Genomic DNA, 19,282 nt, shown 5'->3' with positions numbered 1-19,282 from the left:
ATTTAGTATCAGAAAATTATCATCATTAGTCTCAGTCTCATCATCAGTATCATTAATTTTGTTGGTTTAATCAAAAAATACATTGACCTGTCCGTCAATTCCCACAGCTTTTACTGATAGATTATTTTATTTTACTGATAGGTCATAGTTGTTACTACTTTGTATTTACTGAATGAAGTAAGCCATTTAATTCTGTAATACCATGATGTAATGTAAAACAAACACGGCTTTTACTGTATGCTACAAGAGATTTGATAGTATGGGCTTTGTTCCCTTTGCTTATCCAAACGAATCAAACAATGTCAAATTGTCAACTGATCTCAACATTAAAAAGTGGAGATAAAATAGTAATAAAATCGTTAACTTTGCATTTTCAGTTAACTTTAGTTTCATTAATTCTGCAAAACATCGCTAGTGATAAATTTATTCCAGAGTGATTTCTTCCATGAGTCATTTAAAATTAAAATAAGTTTCCATTTAAAATGTCGGGCCGAGGGAAGAAAGCTGCGCCGCGAAAAAAGGCAAATGGATACAAAATGCCTGCTCCTATTCCCATCGGAGAGGTAATATGTGACACCACGGCCAAGAAAAAATGGAGGATAGGTCCTTCTGTAGGCGTTGGGGGCTTTGGAGAGATATACGCTGCCTGCGAAGATGGCTCTCCCAGGAAGAATGCGAATTACCCGTATGTTGTCAAAATCGTAAGTATCTGCTGATCAATGGATTGATTTTTTTGTTCATTAAATAAGTATAAACCAACACTTTTTTACTTTTTACTTAAAAACGAAAGTAAACTAGACTAAATACAAAAGAAGTTTTTTACGCGCCAAATCATACATACAACAATCGTAAAATAAGGAGCCACTAAAAACTTATTTAAGTGCATTCAAACAGACTTATAGTGAAAATAAACATGGTTTCGTTTTCAAATTATAATACAGAATTTGTTTGCATCTGGTTGTATTTTTTATATTTGTACAGGGCCAGCGCGCACATCATATTGCATACAGATGCATTTTACGTCAAAGTCATTCATTTTCGTTCAGTTCGTGTACCGCCATCAGCAAGGCGTCGCGTACTCGCATAATGTCATTGTTATCATATAAATAATCATAACCAGCATACTCGTATCAATAAACAATTAATCAGTATTGGAGTTGTTATCATTATCACAGTAGAGGGTTGTGCGGACAAACCGTACAATATTCAAATTGTATTAATATATTTCTATGCAAAATAGGTAAATATTACTCTACACCAATACATTACAAAATCTCACAAATATTCTAGTACTACCTGTTCATAGATTTAAGAAAACTACCAAGGAATGATTCTGCAATAATGCAAACTGTTAAGTCAAAGATTTAGAAAATAATATTACTAGATGACCTGGTGTGTAAGTGAGGAACTGCAAATCTTTTCATCTTACTGCTATAATCATAAAAACTCAAGTATATCATTTACATGCTGTTGAGTGTTTTCACATTCTTGTTGGGATTGTATCTCTCGACTGTATCGATTTAGTAGATATAGAATTTATTATGGCTTTCAATAAAAAAGTTCAATGACATGCAAATTGAAATTAATAAATTTATATTTGTAATTTCAATCAATACAATTCAATACCATTTCAAGGTGCACCTTAGAATATTCAGCCTCTCAACATGCAAATGACTAAAACCACTTAAAACTGTAAAATTACTGCTGAATATATAAATCTGCATATATTTTGATGTTAAACTATAGTCGGATTTTTAATTAGACGAAGCCAGCTGACAGTAGCTAATGTCACTTTGTGAAATAATGTTGCTATATTTAAAGTAATAGTGATGCGTTCAGTTCTCGTTCAATCACATAAATGAACAATGAGTGTGAAGAGTTAATCATTAATTTCAAACTATAAAAGAATATTATTTATATTTTACAATAAAATTGTATTAAAGTGATCCAATATAATAATATGTTACTAGTAGTATGTAACTACAATCAGTTTTTTTTATTTTCATTACCTATGTACCTATAATTGTTATATTTTATACATCTATAGTTTCAACTATATGATGCATTGGAAATAGGACAGTCTTACAAGCTTCCTCGCAATGTTTTTCTTAATGTTTAAAACACTCGGTATTCAGTACAGGTAGATACCATAGGAACATAATGTTTCGTCGAAAACTCGTTGGTATGTACAAAGCACGACTAAAATTCGAACCCCGTGCCCGATATCGGCAGTTCGGCACACTAACTATTCACTAGACAATCGAGGCAATTTCATTAATTCAGGAGTTTTTTCAATCGTTCACTTTGTCACAACACTATTTTTATTTCATCAAAAACTGACAACACAGTAAACGTCAGTTATTTCGTCTAATAAAAAATCCGACTATAAATATATTTTGTGAAATACAATCTTGTTACAGGAACCTCATGAGAATGGACCCTTGTTTGTTGAGAAACACTTTTACCTTAGAAATGCCAACAAAGATGATAGTAGGTATTTGTCAAATGTACTAATGAAATTTTAATAAAAAGGTTGATTTTATTGACCTCTAAAGGCCACTAGAGATTTGTGCATAAAGCTTTGAGTTGAGGGGTGGCATTTTGCTCTGATGTTTAGAAGTCCTTACTATAAAAATTCTATTAGTAATATGGCACACACAGACAAAACCCAGCTTGTTTGACTGTGGATCTTCTCGCAGTGCAGTGGGTCAAATTCCAACCTGGTGGGTGAGTTTACCGTCCAACCAAGGCGAAGCCAGAATAGCTTGAGGCTAGAGGCAGATAAATAGGAATAAAATGCCTGCCTAACCATCCTGCCTATTCCTGGTGTGAAGCAGTTATTTGTCCAGTTTGATATTTAAATTAGCTTCTACAATATAATTGACACTGTGAAATGTGTCTTGTACCCACAAGATACCATCACTTGGTAGCATTCACATTGTCATGCTTATAGGCTCTGGTAACTTTTTTTTTTGCTTACATGGGTGGACGAGCTCACAGCCCACCTGGTGTTAAGTGGTTACTGGAGCCCATAGACATCTACGACGTAAATGCGCCACCCACCTTGAGATAAAAGTTCTAAGGTCTCAAGTATAGTTACGACCGCCACCCCATCCTTCAAACCGAAACGCATTACTGCTTCACGGCAGAAATAGGCAGGGTGGTGGTACCTACCCGCGCAGACTCACAAGAGGTCCTACCACCAGTAGAGGTGGGACTACAGGGGAGGACTAGTTGAAATCACTTTTGCAATGAGTTAATTCACCCATACCGCCCTATACCATTTCAGTTTCACAGTTTATGAAGGAAAGGAAACTAACGAGCCTTGGAATGCCGACTCATTTTGGCAGCGGCTCTCACATGTACAAAGGTGAAAAGTACAGGTACCTTATATTAGAAAGATATGGTAAAGACATTTGGAGCATTTTCCTGGAGAGTCAGAGGTTATTCTCACCGACTGCAGTCTTCCAATTAGGATCACAAATGGTTAGTAATACTAATATTTTATTTAGTGATGAAAACTTATTAGTATCTGTAGGTGGCAAGCCAAGTTCATGATTCTGGTCCTAAATGATTATAAGATTACCATAGACCTTAATGCAATCTAGTGACATCTGATAAAGTAGTACTAAGTCTTAATTTCAGTACTAGCAGACAGCCATATTATCATATTGATCAATACAGGTTCATAGTGTGATGATTTAAGCTCAATCCATGTGTTTAAACCTATACCTATAAATGAGATAGCATACCTAGCGTACACATTCTACATTTAAAATATTAAGACCAATTTTTTGGATTTGCTTATAAGGGTAGGTGAGCTCACATTCCACCCAGAAAGTTTCAATGTTCTCAGTGTTATAGTTCTGCAGCTGCCCCATTTTTCAAACTGAAACCCAATACTGCTTCACAGCAGAAATAAGTATGGTGGTGGTATTTATCTGTGTAGGGTCACAAAAAACCCTACCATCAAATCAAATCAAATCAAAAAAATTTTATTCAACATCCAATTCACAAAAACTAGCCTCCGCCCTGAGAAGAATTGGCAAGAAACTCAGCGGGCATGTCTTTTTTTTTTAAACATTACTTTTTTTTAATATTAGTCACTTATCTATAATAATGAAGTTTACTATTCAGAGCAATAGAGTAACCCGAGCTTTAATTGCACAGATGATTAGTTTAAATCTGCCTAAATATGACCAGTGTGCTATTGCACTATCTAGTCAGTCCAGGTGACTTTGTACCAGCAAACTGCATCATATGTTAACACATGGCTGCCACTAATTTCTTCAAGGCTTATGATACCCTAGTCCCTACATCATAAACATGAGAGTTATTTGGCAGGCAGTTGTAGTATTTTTTCTTAACCCTAAAAATTTGTTTATCAGCTAGACATATTAGAGTACATACATAATCGGGGCTATGTTCACGCTGACATCAAAGGAGCTAATATTCTGATGGGATTGAAGAAAGGGAAAGAACACCAAGCTTACCTCGTAGACTTTGGATTGGCTTCTCGGGTCAATGACAAAGAGTTCAAACCAGACCCTAAATCTGCCCATAATGGAACTATTGAGTACACAAGTCGTGATGCACACTTAGGTGGTGAGTGCTGTTATTTTTTAATGAGATGATGATCCTCTTATATTTTGGTTTCTCTAGTACATTGACGTAATGGACTAGAATGTTGCTGTGTCTTCATATCTCAAATCGAAATGTCAACCTATTTGGAATGGTGGCTGTACTAGTGACAGGGCATACCCATATGCCTGCTCTTTACATACACTAAGCATAATTTTTCTATTCTAAAATTCTTAAGTACATAATCACATTAGAGCCCAAATATATACTGCTGAGCATGCACAGATTGAGACCACTATTCTCCATTTCCACCACTGAGCAGTTATGCATTCAGAATTTATGAGCTCTACCTTATGCCTTAAAGCAATCGGCGTCATTGACGTAATGGTGTCTGGGTTGAGATAATGAACTCACCAAGTGGGCAGTGTAGTGGACACCTGGAAGACATGAAAAAATTTACTTCACTGATCGAGACATGAATAAAAACTTGGAATGTTTCGTACATTTTACAATTACTGCAAACTGTACATCAGTTCATCATCATATCTGCATAAATTTATATTTTAGTACCGACGATGCGTGGTGATCTAGAGATTTTGGGCTACAACATGCTGCAGTGGATAACAGGGGAACTGCCATGGGAAAAATCATTGAAAGAACCTCGTACTGTTCAAACATTGAAAGAAGCCTTCATGAAAAACGTGAAAGCCAACATCACAAAACAGTACCATGATGTTCCCGGTATGTTTAATCATGATTCTCCTGCCCTTCTCCCAGTCACCTGGGGTCAGCAAACATGTATTCTTTTTCCATGCTTCTCCATCATATACCATTTCTTCGCTCACTCCCCTCTTACACATATCGTATTTCAAGCAATCCATCCATTTTTTCTTAGGTATGCCTCTTCCTAAAATTTAATGCAATGAACAATTTATAAAATTTTAGTAATTATTCAACGGGAATGAATAAGTACAACATCTGACCTGTTTCAGTCACAAAGTTGTAATGTAATCCAAATGTAAGTGATAGAGTAATCTCTCCACTCTGCATTTATTTTTGTATTTGGCGTCCACCAGCCCTGCTCAATTAACATGATTAGTACCAAGGTTTTTTTATTGGTTAATTGGTTGGACAAGCTTATGGTCCACCTGGTGATTAGTGGTGACTGGAACCCATAAACATCTACAATGACAAAGCCCCCCCCCCTTTTAAACATGAGTTCTGTGTCTTAGTTATTGCATTACAGCAGCTGCCTTACTTAATTTTTATTACACGATGTTATTCCTTCACCATGGAAGTCAATCATGAACATTTATTAAGTAATTATTTTATTGGAAAAATTGGTACCCGCTACCGGGATTCGAACACCGTTGCCACGCTAGATACCGGACGTCTTAACCTTTAGACCATGATGACTTCTAAATAAATCTAACTTAATCCAATTCTACTTCGATATGAAAATATACAACTTTACCTATAATTTTTCAGATGCTCTAATAAAATTCTTTGAGTACATAAACACATTGGAGCCCAAACAAATACCAGATTACGCGAAATGTCGGCAACTCTTCGAAACTTACCTCAAAAAGGAAGGGAAAACAAAAACAAGTAAACTAGAATTTACACCAAAGAAAAAACCGAAAACAAGAACACAAGACAGCGAGGACGACAGCCTCAAAGAGAACAAAGTGACTAAGCGGAGAGGCAAGCTCACCAAAGTCACCACTGATACGGTTGCTGACGGACCAGAAAAAATTACAAACATCAGACAAACAAAAAGGAAATCCACCGAACCTGCTTTAGTAGTCAAAGTTAAAAAGACCAGACTAGCGCCGAAGGCCACGCCTCCGACCAAGAAAAATCACGCGAACATCGCGACACAGACCTCCGTTGAAAAGGCTAAAGGCAGACAAGTCTCTTTCGACAGTCCAATCAGTGAAGTGATCGGTGAAAAAAGTTCAGTGAATTCAAGTGGTGATATATTTGATGATTCATTCGTTATTGAAGAGAGGAAGGTTAAACGTCCAAGGAAAGTAGTAACCGATGAGCATGTCACTATTAAAAAGGTCGTTAGAAAGAGAGTTGTGAAGAAGGGCAGGTCCTGGAAGGACGCGCCTACCGTCGTCAACGGACGATCGCCCCCCACATAAACCACTCGTGTTGAAAGGGTTTTAGGGACAGTTTCAGAAAGACAACACCGATGTGGTATTTTTATATGAAGACAGATAATACTGAGTCATGCTTAAGAAATGTACAAGAGCAGATTGTCACGTAACATTGAACCAAAAATTGTGCATTTTTTTGAAATGTCCTTAAAATGTTATCTTTTATTACATTGCAATATACAAAGTTATTTGTTAAAAATAATAATTAATAAGACTTAAATTTTTAAGTATTAAATACAACATGTAAGAACCTTCACATCTGTTTCTAACAAACCTATACAGGAGACAGTTCCTGCTGCTACGAATGTTGACTGTAGTTTTTCTCTTTGATATAATGCAATAGAATAATTACTCTGGATTACTAAAGATATTTCTGGTATGTGAGTCTACCAGATATTCATATCCCTTTTTTAAAACGTTAATGTGTTGTTTGCTGTTATGTAGCATACATATCGTTGTTAGTATATTTCATTTTAATTAAGTTGTCAGTATTTCGAATGTTTGAATTTATGTTTTAAATGAAATGTTATTGTAATCTTTTGTGTACTTACTTTATACAAAAAAAAAATTGTTTTAAATTCCTAGAAAATAAAGTCTGATGTACATTATCACATCCCTTATGTTAAAAATTGTTTCGCTGCGTCACTTTGTATCGTTTTTAACATTATTAACGCGTACTAGCAATTTAAATAATGTTCACTATAGACTTTAATGAATGCAATGTCGGATCTAGTTTTCGCAAAAGTAATTTCTGTGTGTAATTGTTTTGTGCTTTTTGTATATATTTCCTGGTTCAACAAAAAAAAATTATATCATTTAAAAAAATATTGTTATACTAATTCATTTTCATGTAGCTACTATATCTGAGTCGACTATTATCAAAGCCGGCAATGTGACTTTTGGACAATTATTGGTAAATCAGAAAAACGAATTATTGACTTTGTATTCCATTGGCAGTCACAAAACTCTTCGGAACGACATCTTAGATAAATAACAGGTTAACTATTAACCTTTATTTAATGCAGGTTTTGAACCGTATTCTTTGAAGGAGACGATTATATTCAAATCAATCTGTATTGACATATCAATAACATTTTTTTGTCCAAATGCACAGATTGCCACCTTTGATAATAGACGACTCATCTTTAGTATAGAGATTTAGTGTTTTCATTTCTGGAATGTCACCATTGTTGTCCGTTGACAGAAATGTTTCGCTTATGTTAGTAATATGTATTTTTTTAAGTAATTTGAAATAGTGTAAACCACCACCGCAATAAGAATAGCACAAATAACTTGTACCTTAATAGTGCCATTTCCATAAAATAAGATTAAAATTTACACCAATGTTAGTGCAATGTTATCAAATAGTTCAATAATCCAAATATAAAATTGCACTTGTCAAATATATAGCACTAACTTATTGATTAGCCTCTTTTTTAGCCTAGTTTTGTACAAGTGAAAGTCCTAGCTCATAAAAACTAAGCTTTTATTAGTACAACATCTTTATTTCCTCTAAAGACATTTCAACACCGAAAACTGTGCCAATAAATAATAATTAACATAACGGAATTAAAATTATTAATTATAAACGAGTGAGCGTGTGTTAGTTTCTCGAGGAAAATATATAAATGATTTTTGCTCAATTCCCACTCAAATAAGGCTGGTGAATTAGAATTATAGCATGAACACACGAATTGTACAAAACTCCCAAGATAAGTAACTCAACTTTTAACATTGTAAGCCAACATGAAATAGTAATCGATCGAAATTAATTGTAATAATTTTTAAATGATTCATTATTAAAATCATTATACTTTTTAAATTGAATGCAAAAATTAAAGAATTATCTATGTAATTAGAATAAATTATATTATATTGTATTTGTATTGGATGACGGTCGGCCTTTAAAAGCACTACGAGGAAATAAACTTTATATTTAGATATTTTTTGAGGGCTAGTCTGAGTTTCTGCAATGTTTAATTACATTACCATCCCACCTCACATTACACCGAATAGGAATAAATTCTTCTATACACATAGTGAATTTGTAATCACCCGAGCCAAATACGAACATCCAATCTCCAAGATTTTTCTTTATAAATTCGTGGTTCTGTGGTTGTTCGTTCTCATTCACCCATTCATGTTTTGTCCAATTGTTATTCATAATTATTTTCGTTAACTTATTAATTTGATTATTACTTTAGGGTACTGGCGTGTACTCGGTTACGATGATCGCATGCATGAATTTTGTATAATTGATTATAAGTTTGTTAATATAATGCGAAATAATAATAAAAAATATTTCAATATAGATATTCTGTACGTTTTATTTGACTTTTCAAGGACATTTTTAAGGGACTTGAATAAAATTATTAAAATGCGCAAATCCAAAGCTTTTATTTCGTTTTATTATCATTATTATTATTTACAATATAAAATAAACAAGACTTAACATATGAAAACATCTTATTTAGACAACGTAACACAGCGCAGACCGCGCGCCGGCCGGCCCGGCCTGCGGTCGCCGTGTCGTCTCGCGAATTACAAAAGCTACAACTACGTGTGAACCCGGGCCCCGACTGCAAGGGACCACCACAAGACTCATTACGTTTATTAATTAAATACATGTCGTGGTGAGGACCCTTGCCGCGTCGCGGGACGCGTGAGCGGTTCTTCTCTTAGCACTGAGTAAAACATGGAAGTCAATATTGCTTAATTAAAAGCGTAATTAATCATTTATTATCAAAGACCCGCATTGTTTATGGCCTCCATATGTTACTAATAGCTATGCGTGTTTGAAAAGGCAACGTGGAAAACGCTTCACGTATCCGCGATTTGACCTCTCGCTCGTGAACCCATTTGGAACTATGAATTTAGATATTTTGTACTGTTTTAACATTCTTTCTGGGCGATTTTGAACTTTCCGAAGCCCAAACAGGTTCAACGCTACTAACTTTATGAATATTATTAAAGACTCGTAAATACAATGGCAGTAACAGCGTTCAAGCTGTCCATCGACTAAACACAAAACAGTAGCACCATTTGTAAAAAAATATATTGTTTATTTTTCTTAATCTTTTCAAACACAACAAAATTTTCCATCTCTATTTAGTATCGCCTCAACGTCACCGCATGAACTGGCTGGCAATTATGTCGGATTTACATCAATTAAAACATTACTTAGTTTTATTTAGATTTCTATTTCACTATTTCGTTTAAGTTAATGTTAATTAATGTAGTTATCTCAGAAATTTTCAAACGTACAATTTCTCATTCAATTCAGAAAATATTTAATAAATACAGCAATAAAATATGATGTATATTCACATTAAATTGAGAAAATAGGTTGAAACCATTTATTGATTTACTACATTGCGTCAAAATAAGTTTATTATGGTTATTTATTTTTGTTGTGTTATTAGTAACAGCAACACGGAAATGTTCGATTTTGGGGTTAAAATTTTGAAATCTCCCGCCAATTCACCCGAAACCCGCGCAATCAACTGCGCGCGACACTAGCGCTACGCGTCGTCGCAGTATGTGCAACATTGGAAAAAATCAGTCGTGAAATCTTGAGTATTTGGCGGTAAGTCTGTATTACTTTAAAAATCAATAAAACTGAGCTATCGTTTTTTTTATCGAGCATTTATCGTTCATAACCGACGACTAAATATTTGTGTGGATAGGCATACAGCAAAGAACATAATTAACATGTATCCTCATATATGAGTCGTCTATTATCAAAGGTGGCAATCTGTACATTTGGACAAAAATTTTTTATTGATATGTCAATACAGATTTATTTGAATATAATCGTCTCCTTCAAAGAATACGGTTCAAAACCTGCATTAAATAAAGGTTAATAGTTAACCTGTTATTTATCTAAGATGTCGTTCCGAAGAGTTTTGTGACTGCCAATGGAATACAAAGTCAATAATTCGTTTTTCTGATTTACCAATCATTGTCCAAAAGTCAGATTGCCGCCTTTGATAATAGTCGACTCATATATACATTGCCCAACCAGTTCACTTTTCGTAGTCCCAAGCCCTTGCAGCGTAGCGTGCTAACTTTGTCCATTACTCACTAACATCGGCCGCCACTGAGATAAGACCAACCGTACCTACCCCTCTGTATACTTGGTGTGATAAACCCACATAATCTAATCTCGCGGTACCGACAATATTTCATACATTCTACGTACTAAAAACCTTAAAAAAGAACATTAACGCCATTTAATTGTAAGAGGAACATATTTACTTATTCATTATTTACTGTTTAAAAATTGAAATCAGGACTAGTGGGTGCATTTACAACTTTAAATTATCGCAATTTTAGAATAGTAGTTTCGCCCCCGGTAAAGTGTGGAATTTTATGACATATTGTATCAAAAAGTGGTAGAACAATGAAATAAGACGAGGCATTTGACTTTAGATGAGACCAAAGAAATGATTTAAAATTTCACAGAATCCTTATTCAATCTCGTTTTTTTTTGTAATGCATAGCATAATTAGTTTGGTTTAATAATCACATTAAGACAATGTTATAAACATTACAGTACTGATGTGTTGGGTAGTCGAACAATGTTATAAATAAAAATTATTTTGTAACACTCCCATCCTAAATTTGCGATGAATTATTAATTTGTTGTCAACACGGAAAACCTTGCTATTATTTACTTAATAATTATTTAATATAAATATATATGTAACATTTTGTATATTTTAATTTATTTAAATATAATAAAATAAGGCCGCATTCACACTAGCTTTCGATGTCCCTATTGTACAGTTCCACACCAATGCAAATGAAGCCACGGTGACTCCTTCTAAAATACGCTTTTTAAATAACTATTAAACACGAGGGATGATTTTGATTGTCCTTTCAATCTACCCTGCTTTCAATATTTCATTTAATAATTTTGTGCCCACTGAGTTTCTCGCCGGATCTTCTGAGTGGGTCGCGTTTCCGATCCGGTAGTAGATTCTGCGAAGCACGAGTCTTGCTAGGGTTCATGTTAGGAACGTCGTCAGGTTTGAGCCCCGTGAGCTCACCTACTAGTTAAGGTTCCGCTGAAATAGCCTTGAGAGGCTTAGGTAGGAAAAAAAATTGTAGAAACATGTTAACATAATAGGCACACAAAAATCATTCAGAGTGCAAAATATGGAATATCTACGGAAAATCGTGAGAAATCTCATCTATGAGGTGGCAGTCTACGGCCAGACCATGTTCGACGCAAACCAAGCTAGGCAGTTCTCCAGTGTGCTTAGTGCGAGTTTATTAACGTTATCAATCGAGCCATTTAACGTTTAAAATTTGAAAAAAAAATTAAACTTTAAATAGACATAAAAACTAACTAATAGTACTGAAGTAACGAACGGAGTAAGCTTAATTGAAGTTCAATTAAAAACATCGTATTGTTGATGGTAATACCAAATAAAACGCAACTCTAATTACAAAGATAAATGTCTAGTGTTAAGAGAAATGTCGCTTAGCTAAATCTCCTTTCACCCATCGACTTGATGACAAAAAGAAATACCTATTTCCACAGTGAGGATCGGACCCGACATGACTCTTCATAAATTATTTTGTGACTAAATACATACGTCTATGTATTCTTAGGGTTTATATTGAAAGCGGTATAAACAACATCAACACAGAAACAATATAAAGATTAGGAAAAAACATTTCGGGAAAACCTAAACGGGTAGATCTGCCGCCATAAGACGTTTAAAATGAAAATGATTATTCAATTAACATTTTCTTGTGAGTCACTATTCAATTGAAACCACTAACTAAATGAAGAATTTTGATCATTTTTCACGTCAATCACGATACTTGATGTGGGTAATACGTCATATGTGGGTAGTTGTTTATGATCTAGGGGTTGCTCTGATTTTTAGGGCCCAGATAAGGTCATACTGATGAGACAAAACTCAGCCGATATTTGTAAAGTTGTCACGACAATTGCGAATAATAAGGTCAATCTAATAATAATCAAACAATCAAACAGAATGTTCTTGCAAAAATACAAATTCGAGAGACTAATTCATTATTATTTTGGACGTTTACAATACTTTACAATTTTCATGGTCACGGACTCTAGTCCTATTCAGAAAATTTTCAAACATAAAATTCACAAGTTTATGAATATATAATTGGCTTTAATTACTTCTGAATCTGTGATTACAACGGATATTTCCAATTTGAGATGGCCGTGGTAAATAAATTGTCTAAAGAACTTTTTAAAGTTACGTGGCGTATTTTAAAAGGAGACACATTTCAACATCAATTCATCCCCACAATCCCATTTTAAAGTCCCACTGAGAAAATATGAACCTTATTCTTTAAGTTTTAAGGTCTAGTAAGCTGAATCTATGTACCATTTCCGATTTCCCTTGAATTCAAACAAATAAGTATGAAATAAACAAAATGTGATAACATTTGAGAGCTAAAAAAAATCTCCTAATAATGTTTTGCAGAGTACTTTGTCGCTGTCCCCGGGCGAAGGCAGTCGCCAAAGGTCAGTATAAGAAACAGATAACATTAAAATATCGTCCTTGGAAAAACTGTTACTCATTGTATCACTGTGTGTATGTATTGTATTGTTTTCCCAGAGAACGCAACGAACAGGACAGATCTAATCTATATAACTTGGTCAATATCTTCCGAACAGCAGCAGACAGAGAAGACAAAAGCTATTAATTCCAAAAAGCGGCTTCAAAAGCATAAGATTCATGTTTTCTCCCTCACTCGCCTATCTCCTTACTTACTAATCAATTAGATTTTGATTATCAAAATCAACACCCTTTGTAACAATTACGTGGTTCATACAGACTGTGCGTGTATACAGGGTGTGTACGGTGCAAGTACGGATCCATTACAATTGCGCGTTCTGTGTTGAGAAGCTTATCTTCTGATTTCACGACTATACATTGCATGTTACAAAATTAATACTAACAAAATAATAATATAGAAATTTTCAACATTACCGTGGCTTTATACCTCGGTTTGAATTACGTGTTTAGTTTGAGTATACGTTACTCAATTCGTAGAAATATGCTTAGCTAATTGGTTGCCGAACGTGAGCACCGGTGAACATTTTTCGTAATCTACTTATGACCTCCAGTAATACTATAAGCACAGTGGCCCGTCTGTCTAGTGTATAACTTACATTGTATAATTACAATATAGTGGTGTTCATAAAAAATACTTATCCAATTAAACTTCAATGTACATTTTACTAATGTATATTTAATTTAATTAATAGTATATGTTCTTGAACACTATTATTATTAGTCGCTTGAACGGCTAATATTTTTTAAATTTTGTTGAAATGGTATGACGAGGTAGAAATATCTTAGCAAATATCACGTATTATTTTTTTCTAGCACGAAACAGCGTAAAATTGCGTTTAATTTATTTCTTGGCCAATTCTGAAACATAATAGTGTTTGTCGTATGCGTCTGAACCCGCAGAGTAGCAAAATAGCGCTCGACTGTACGAACGCTATCGATCAGCTGTATCAACGCGGGCGACCCCTCACAGACACAGCCCACTGAGTTTCTCGCCGGATCTTCTCAGTGGGTCGCGTTTCCGATCCGCGAATTCTGCGAAGCACGGCTCTTGCTAGGGCCAGTGTTAGCAACACTCCCGGTTTGAGCCCCGTGAGCTCACATACTAGTTCGATGAATCTAGAATAACCCATCGAGGTTACTAGAATATATAATCGAAGAATATAAAATCGGGCGACCCGACGAACGTCTCAGCGCAACGTATTATTTAATTTTAAGATTGTGATTTTAAATTACTGTAATACTCACAAATACTAATATTTGCTAGTCTTCAAAAATAATAAATCCAACAAGTTTTACAGCCAAAACATACATTTTGAAGAAGCTCGCGTGAGATTAGGGAAGGAATTGAGGATCATCTTACGAAATCTCACCAAGGGGAGCGGGGGGTGGAAAAATTCTCAAAAATGCCCCACGTAATTGATGGAAGCCCCCTAAATACTTTGAGTATAATAAATAACCAAGACAAATCACTTTGGTCCTCGTGGAACCAGAGACGGATGCACGTTTAAATAAGCACATATGACGTCACACGAATGATTGGCCGGTGTAATAACACTGTCCACGGGTGCGCCCGGGTCAGTGAGCCAATGGGAGCCGCAGCTCTGTACATCGCGAGCGCGTCGGTGCTCACGAGGGAATAGCAAGATTGATGAAGCCGTAGCTTTAGTCATTCAATTGCAAAACAAACAAAGATCCTAATTATACCTGTAACTCTAATTTAAAAATACGATTTGTTTTCTTTTTAATTTTTACATATTGAACACAGTGGACTAGTTTGATATAGATTTCCAGACAGCAGAACCATAAGGTCGGATATATACGGTTTAGATTCGAATGAAATTAGTTTGCCTAAGCGAACTTTTCATTGTAAGATTTATTTAAATATTTTTGGAACAAACTTGAGTTGCGTTAGAAAGTGATGGAGGGAAATCTTCACGTAACGAAATAACGATACAACCCTTTCCTTCCTGTTTCAAGCGCAGACAAATATCACCGCTAGCAACAAACCGACCGATGCTCTAATAACCGTAAGCTTAACGTATACACTACTTATAATATTCGCAATGCAATTCAGTATATTAACGCAGAATCAAATTTGTTATAAATAAATAAAAAATTATGCGCCTGCAACTTGGTGCACGTGAAAGAAGTGCAACTTCTGCGGTGCGTCTCTTTTAATAGAGAATGCTTTGTATAAGAGAAACAACCTAGCTCGCTTTGTCCTTGCTCTCTCTCCACGGTCGAGGGGTTCGCGAGACGCTTTGTTTTCTCACTCTGGGTCTTCCTAAGTTCGTATCTTTTCTCTCTAGCTGTAACGAATCTGTCGCGAGTTAAATTTTACTCTCAACGCGCTTAAAGAAGTTTCACTTCAAAAATATGGATAGATGCACCTACGAGGGGGCAATTCGATAATTAGAGGGGGCAATCGCAAATCAATTTTTTAATGTTAAAATTAAGTTGGGGGGGGGCGCATAAAAATTTTAGAAATGTTACAGTGGGGCATGGCGCAATAAAAAGCTTGGGAAGCACTGACCTAGAGCATCGGGAGCGAGGAGGCGGCTCCGACAACTGGTTGTGTGCGAGGACCAGCGCCATGCTCCCGGTGAAGGTTCATTATAGGACGGGCTTACACTGTTTATATATTGGGTAGGTCACCTTACAAGTACGATTTAATCTTGGCGAGCTCACGAGCCCTCGGCTAGTTCCCTTGGTGTATCAGTGGCATCGTAGGGCCCGGTCACTATTAGACATCCCTCTCCTCACGACGTGGTCTACCACCAGTAATCATGACTTGATGAACACAATTTCCAAATCGAGCTTAAATTGTATTTGCACCATAAATAATTAAATTAGCAACGCTTTTTTAATAGTAAAATATTTAAATATATTGAACACGCTGTAGAACCATTGGATGTTGTTATTCAACACTGGACTGGACTAGCCAGTGCTTACAGTCGCCATAAGTATTCAGTTAATTTTCTAATAACTATAAGTCTGGATAATTGAGCCTTAGAAGGCTTATCAAATTTGTTGATTTAACGTTACATGTAAATCCTGATTTTATGATTTTTTATTTAATTAGTTTTGAATTCCTTTCCATATGAAGATTTGCTATTAAGATAAATGCAGCAAAAAAAAAAAAACTGAACGGAAACTCAAACACTAGTAAAGATATCGCTCCAGAATACAATTAATTTCAAACTCAAATAACATCGGCGAGAGATGCTGAAACTGTTCGATTCCCATTCCATCGAATGCTGTTTGTTTTTAGAAAATTGTGGTGTTTGTGAACAGGGAACACAACTCTGCATGTACTACATTAGGCCTCTCTCACAACCGTTGCATTATTAATATATAACGTTTATACATAATGTATATATATATATATTCATTTTACATCTTGAACCGTTAGACTACCTAGCCGCTGTCAAAACCCACGGTCGCTCTAAAAATAAAAATAAACAATTACACTTTAAAAAATTTCGATTACACATACATGAAAGTTATAATTTAGATACTTTTTTTTGGAGTTAGGATAATTTTCAATCCTTTAAATGTCATTATTAACTATTATATTTTTACAAACGATTCGTCAATCGCAATACAATGAATTGATAATAATCAAATCGAATTATAATAGTAATAAAATTAATAACAAAAAAAGTATACACTTATTAAATAGTTAAGATAAAGCAAGCGACGCCTAGTGATCGTGAAATATTAAAAATAATAATAATTAAAGCGACACATCGCTCCTTCAACTTCCATCGTTTCAAACATTAACTTAATTAATGTAATTCAACATACGTTTTCGACAACTTAATATCGATCGTTATAAAGTTAATCGGACACGCTCACGGGTTCACGCAGCCGCAGGCCGAGCGCCGAACAAAACACACGTCTTAATATGTACACTATAAGGACACGGTCCGCCCGCCACGCCGCGCCGCGCCACGCCCCGCCGCGCCACGCCACGCCGCGCGTTCACGTGCCGTCGGCTGCGTGCAGCTTCTCGCACGTGCGCACGAAGTCGATCTGCGTGTAGGTGCGCGGCGGCGCGGCGGAGGCGGCGGGGCGCGGCTCCAGGTCCAGCGCGGCGTAGTTGAGCGGCGCGGGCGGGGCGGGCTCCTCCTCCAGCGTGAAGCGCGCGGGCACGCCGCCGCCGCCCGCCACCACTATCGGCGCCGTGTTCGGTTCCGCTGCTGAACGTAAAATGAAGTAAGTGCCTTCTACACGTCAAAAAAATTAATGTCAATCATATTCGAATTTCAGTAATCTTTTACAAAAATATTTTTTTAATAATTGAAAGAAAAATATGATCTTAAGCTACTTAAATAAATAATGGATTTGACGTACGGTTTACATCATATTAATACGCTTAATTTGATTTCTATAGATTCAGGGATTATATTTATACGATTGGCATAAATGCATGATGATTGCAAGTTTAGGTTAAAGAGTGCCTGACCTCGTGCGGCGTCGTCGTGCGTCCTGTTGGCGAGCGAGACGTAGTGCGGCTCGGGCGGCGGGCGGGCCTCCTCGGACAGCTCCCGGAGCGGGCCCAGGCCGTCGGCGGGGTCCAGCTCGAGCGGGAAGAGCGTGGCGGAGCCGGCGCGGAGGCTGGCGTGCATCTCCACGTAGCCGTCGGTGGCGGGCTTCATCTCGACGTAGCCGGCGTTGCGCGGGGACATGTCCACGTACTCGTCGGTGTTGCGCTGGCGGGCCGCGGCGCCGGGCGGCGGGCTGTGCGGCAGCGACGACTGGAACCACTACACTTATCAGTTCTTCTGCACAACGTAAGCGTGTTATCATGTTTGTAAGCTGGTAGGGCGGTGGTTCCCACCCGTGCGGACTCACAAGATTCACTACAACCAGTAATTAAGGCAAGTAATAATTTTTTCATTCGGGTTTGATGTTTTATTATAAAACGTTGTTCCTCCACCGCGGAAGTCATTCTCATCAAAAAGTGTCGAGTACGTATGCTTAGATACTTTGGAGTAAGGCGCGACAGCGTCGCTTGGCGCGGCCCGCGGACCGCAACCGCTCCAAGCAGGCAGGCGGAATTATTCTGAAGTATCCACTGGCTGCGGTAATCGATTTACACCAGGCGAGCCATCTACCTATTCACTAGCATAGTGAAGTCATAACAGGTATTTGTACTGCATACAACAGCGTGTAGATGCTGCATTGGGCTTACAAAGCGACTACGAGGCAGCTACAGGATGCAGACATTTGACTGTACATTAGAAAGTACTGTAAGGACTGGACTAGCCAGTGCTTACAGTCGCCATAAGTATTCAGTTAATTTTCTAATAACTATAAGTCTGGATAATTGAGCCTTAGAAGGCTTATCAAATTTGTTGATTTAACGTTACATGTAAATCCTGATTTTATGATTTTTTATTTAATTAGTTTTGAATTCCTTTCCATATGAAGATTTGCTATTAAGATAAATGCAGCAAAAAAAAAAAAACTGAACGGAAACTCAAACACTAGTAAAGATATCGCTCCAGAATACAATTAATTTCAAACTCAAATAACATCGGCGAGAGATGCTTCTGTTTTACAAAAAACAACAATTCGGATCAATTTTGCATAACAACATCCAACTGTCCATTATGAACTATCTCAAATAAAATAACGCGATGTACTTTAAATAAATTGTTCACTTTCAGTAATAAATCATTAAGTAGTAGTTCATATAATGAATAAGTAGCGCATTATCTGCACTAAACAATAATTGTCATTTTTAAAAGTGACTTCTTTAGTAGGTGGGGTGAATGACCTGTAATACAGAAGTGGCGGGAGGGAACAATGTCAAATATATAATCAATTACTTTTCGCACTCTTAAAAAAAAAGAGACAAATAACTTTAACATTATTCATTATTGATAAAATTTCACTTTAAACCGAATCACGCTAGACTACGCATTATTTAAACTGCCAAGTTCTTGGTCGTAA

The 19,282-nt window shown here is 36.3% G+C and overlaps 2 protein-coding genes across 3 annotated transcripts; one reads left to right on the top strand and one right to left on the bottom strand.

Moving 5' to 3' along the window:
* The first annotated feature begins 242 nt into the window (after nucleotides 1-242).
* On the top strand, nucleotides 243-9,059 carry LOC101738850 (nucleosomal histone kinase 1). Its single transcript, XM_004927417.5, has 6 exons — nucleotides 243-701; nucleotides 2,421-2,490; nucleotides 3,290-3,486; nucleotides 4,389-4,605; nucleotides 5,149-5,322; nucleotides 6,070-9,059. The coding sequence occupies exons 1-6, from the start codon at nucleotides 483-485 to the stop codon at nucleotides 6,729-6,731; spliced, it is 1,539 nt and encodes a 512-aa protein (XP_004927474.1). The 5' UTR covers nucleotides 243-482; the 3' UTR covers nucleotides 6,732-9,059.
* Nucleotides 9,060-9,124: 65 nt separating this feature from the next.
* LOC119631199 (uncharacterized) lies at nucleotides 9,125-18,222 on the bottom strand. Of its 2 annotated transcripts, none has more exons than XM_038021697.2 (2): nucleotides 17,790-18,222; nucleotides 9,125-17,523 (listed from the first exon to the last, which is right to left on the bottom strand). In XM_038021697.2, the coding sequence occupies exons 1-2, from the start codon at nucleotides 18,010-18,012 to the stop codon at nucleotides 17,306-17,308; spliced, it is 441 nt and encodes a 146-aa protein (XP_037877625.1). In that variant the 5' UTR covers nucleotides 18,013-18,222; the 3' UTR covers nucleotides 9,125-17,305. The 2 variants fall into 2 exon arrangements, with proteins under 2 accessions (XP_037877625.1, XP_037877626.1); XM_038021698.2 differs by having other exon boundaries at nucleotides 9,125-17,520.
* Nucleotides 18,223-19,282: the final 1,060 nt, after the last annotated feature.

The sequence above is a fragment of the Bombyx mori genome, chromosome 3 (assembly GCF_030269925.1).
Source record: "Bombyx mori chromosome 3, ASM3026992v2".
Taxonomy (NCBI): domain Eukaryota; kingdom Metazoa; phylum Arthropoda; class Insecta; order Lepidoptera; family Bombycidae; genus Bombyx; species Bombyx mori.
Note: the sequence above shows the minus strand (reverse complement) of the source record. Positions and strands in the feature narration are given on the sequence as shown.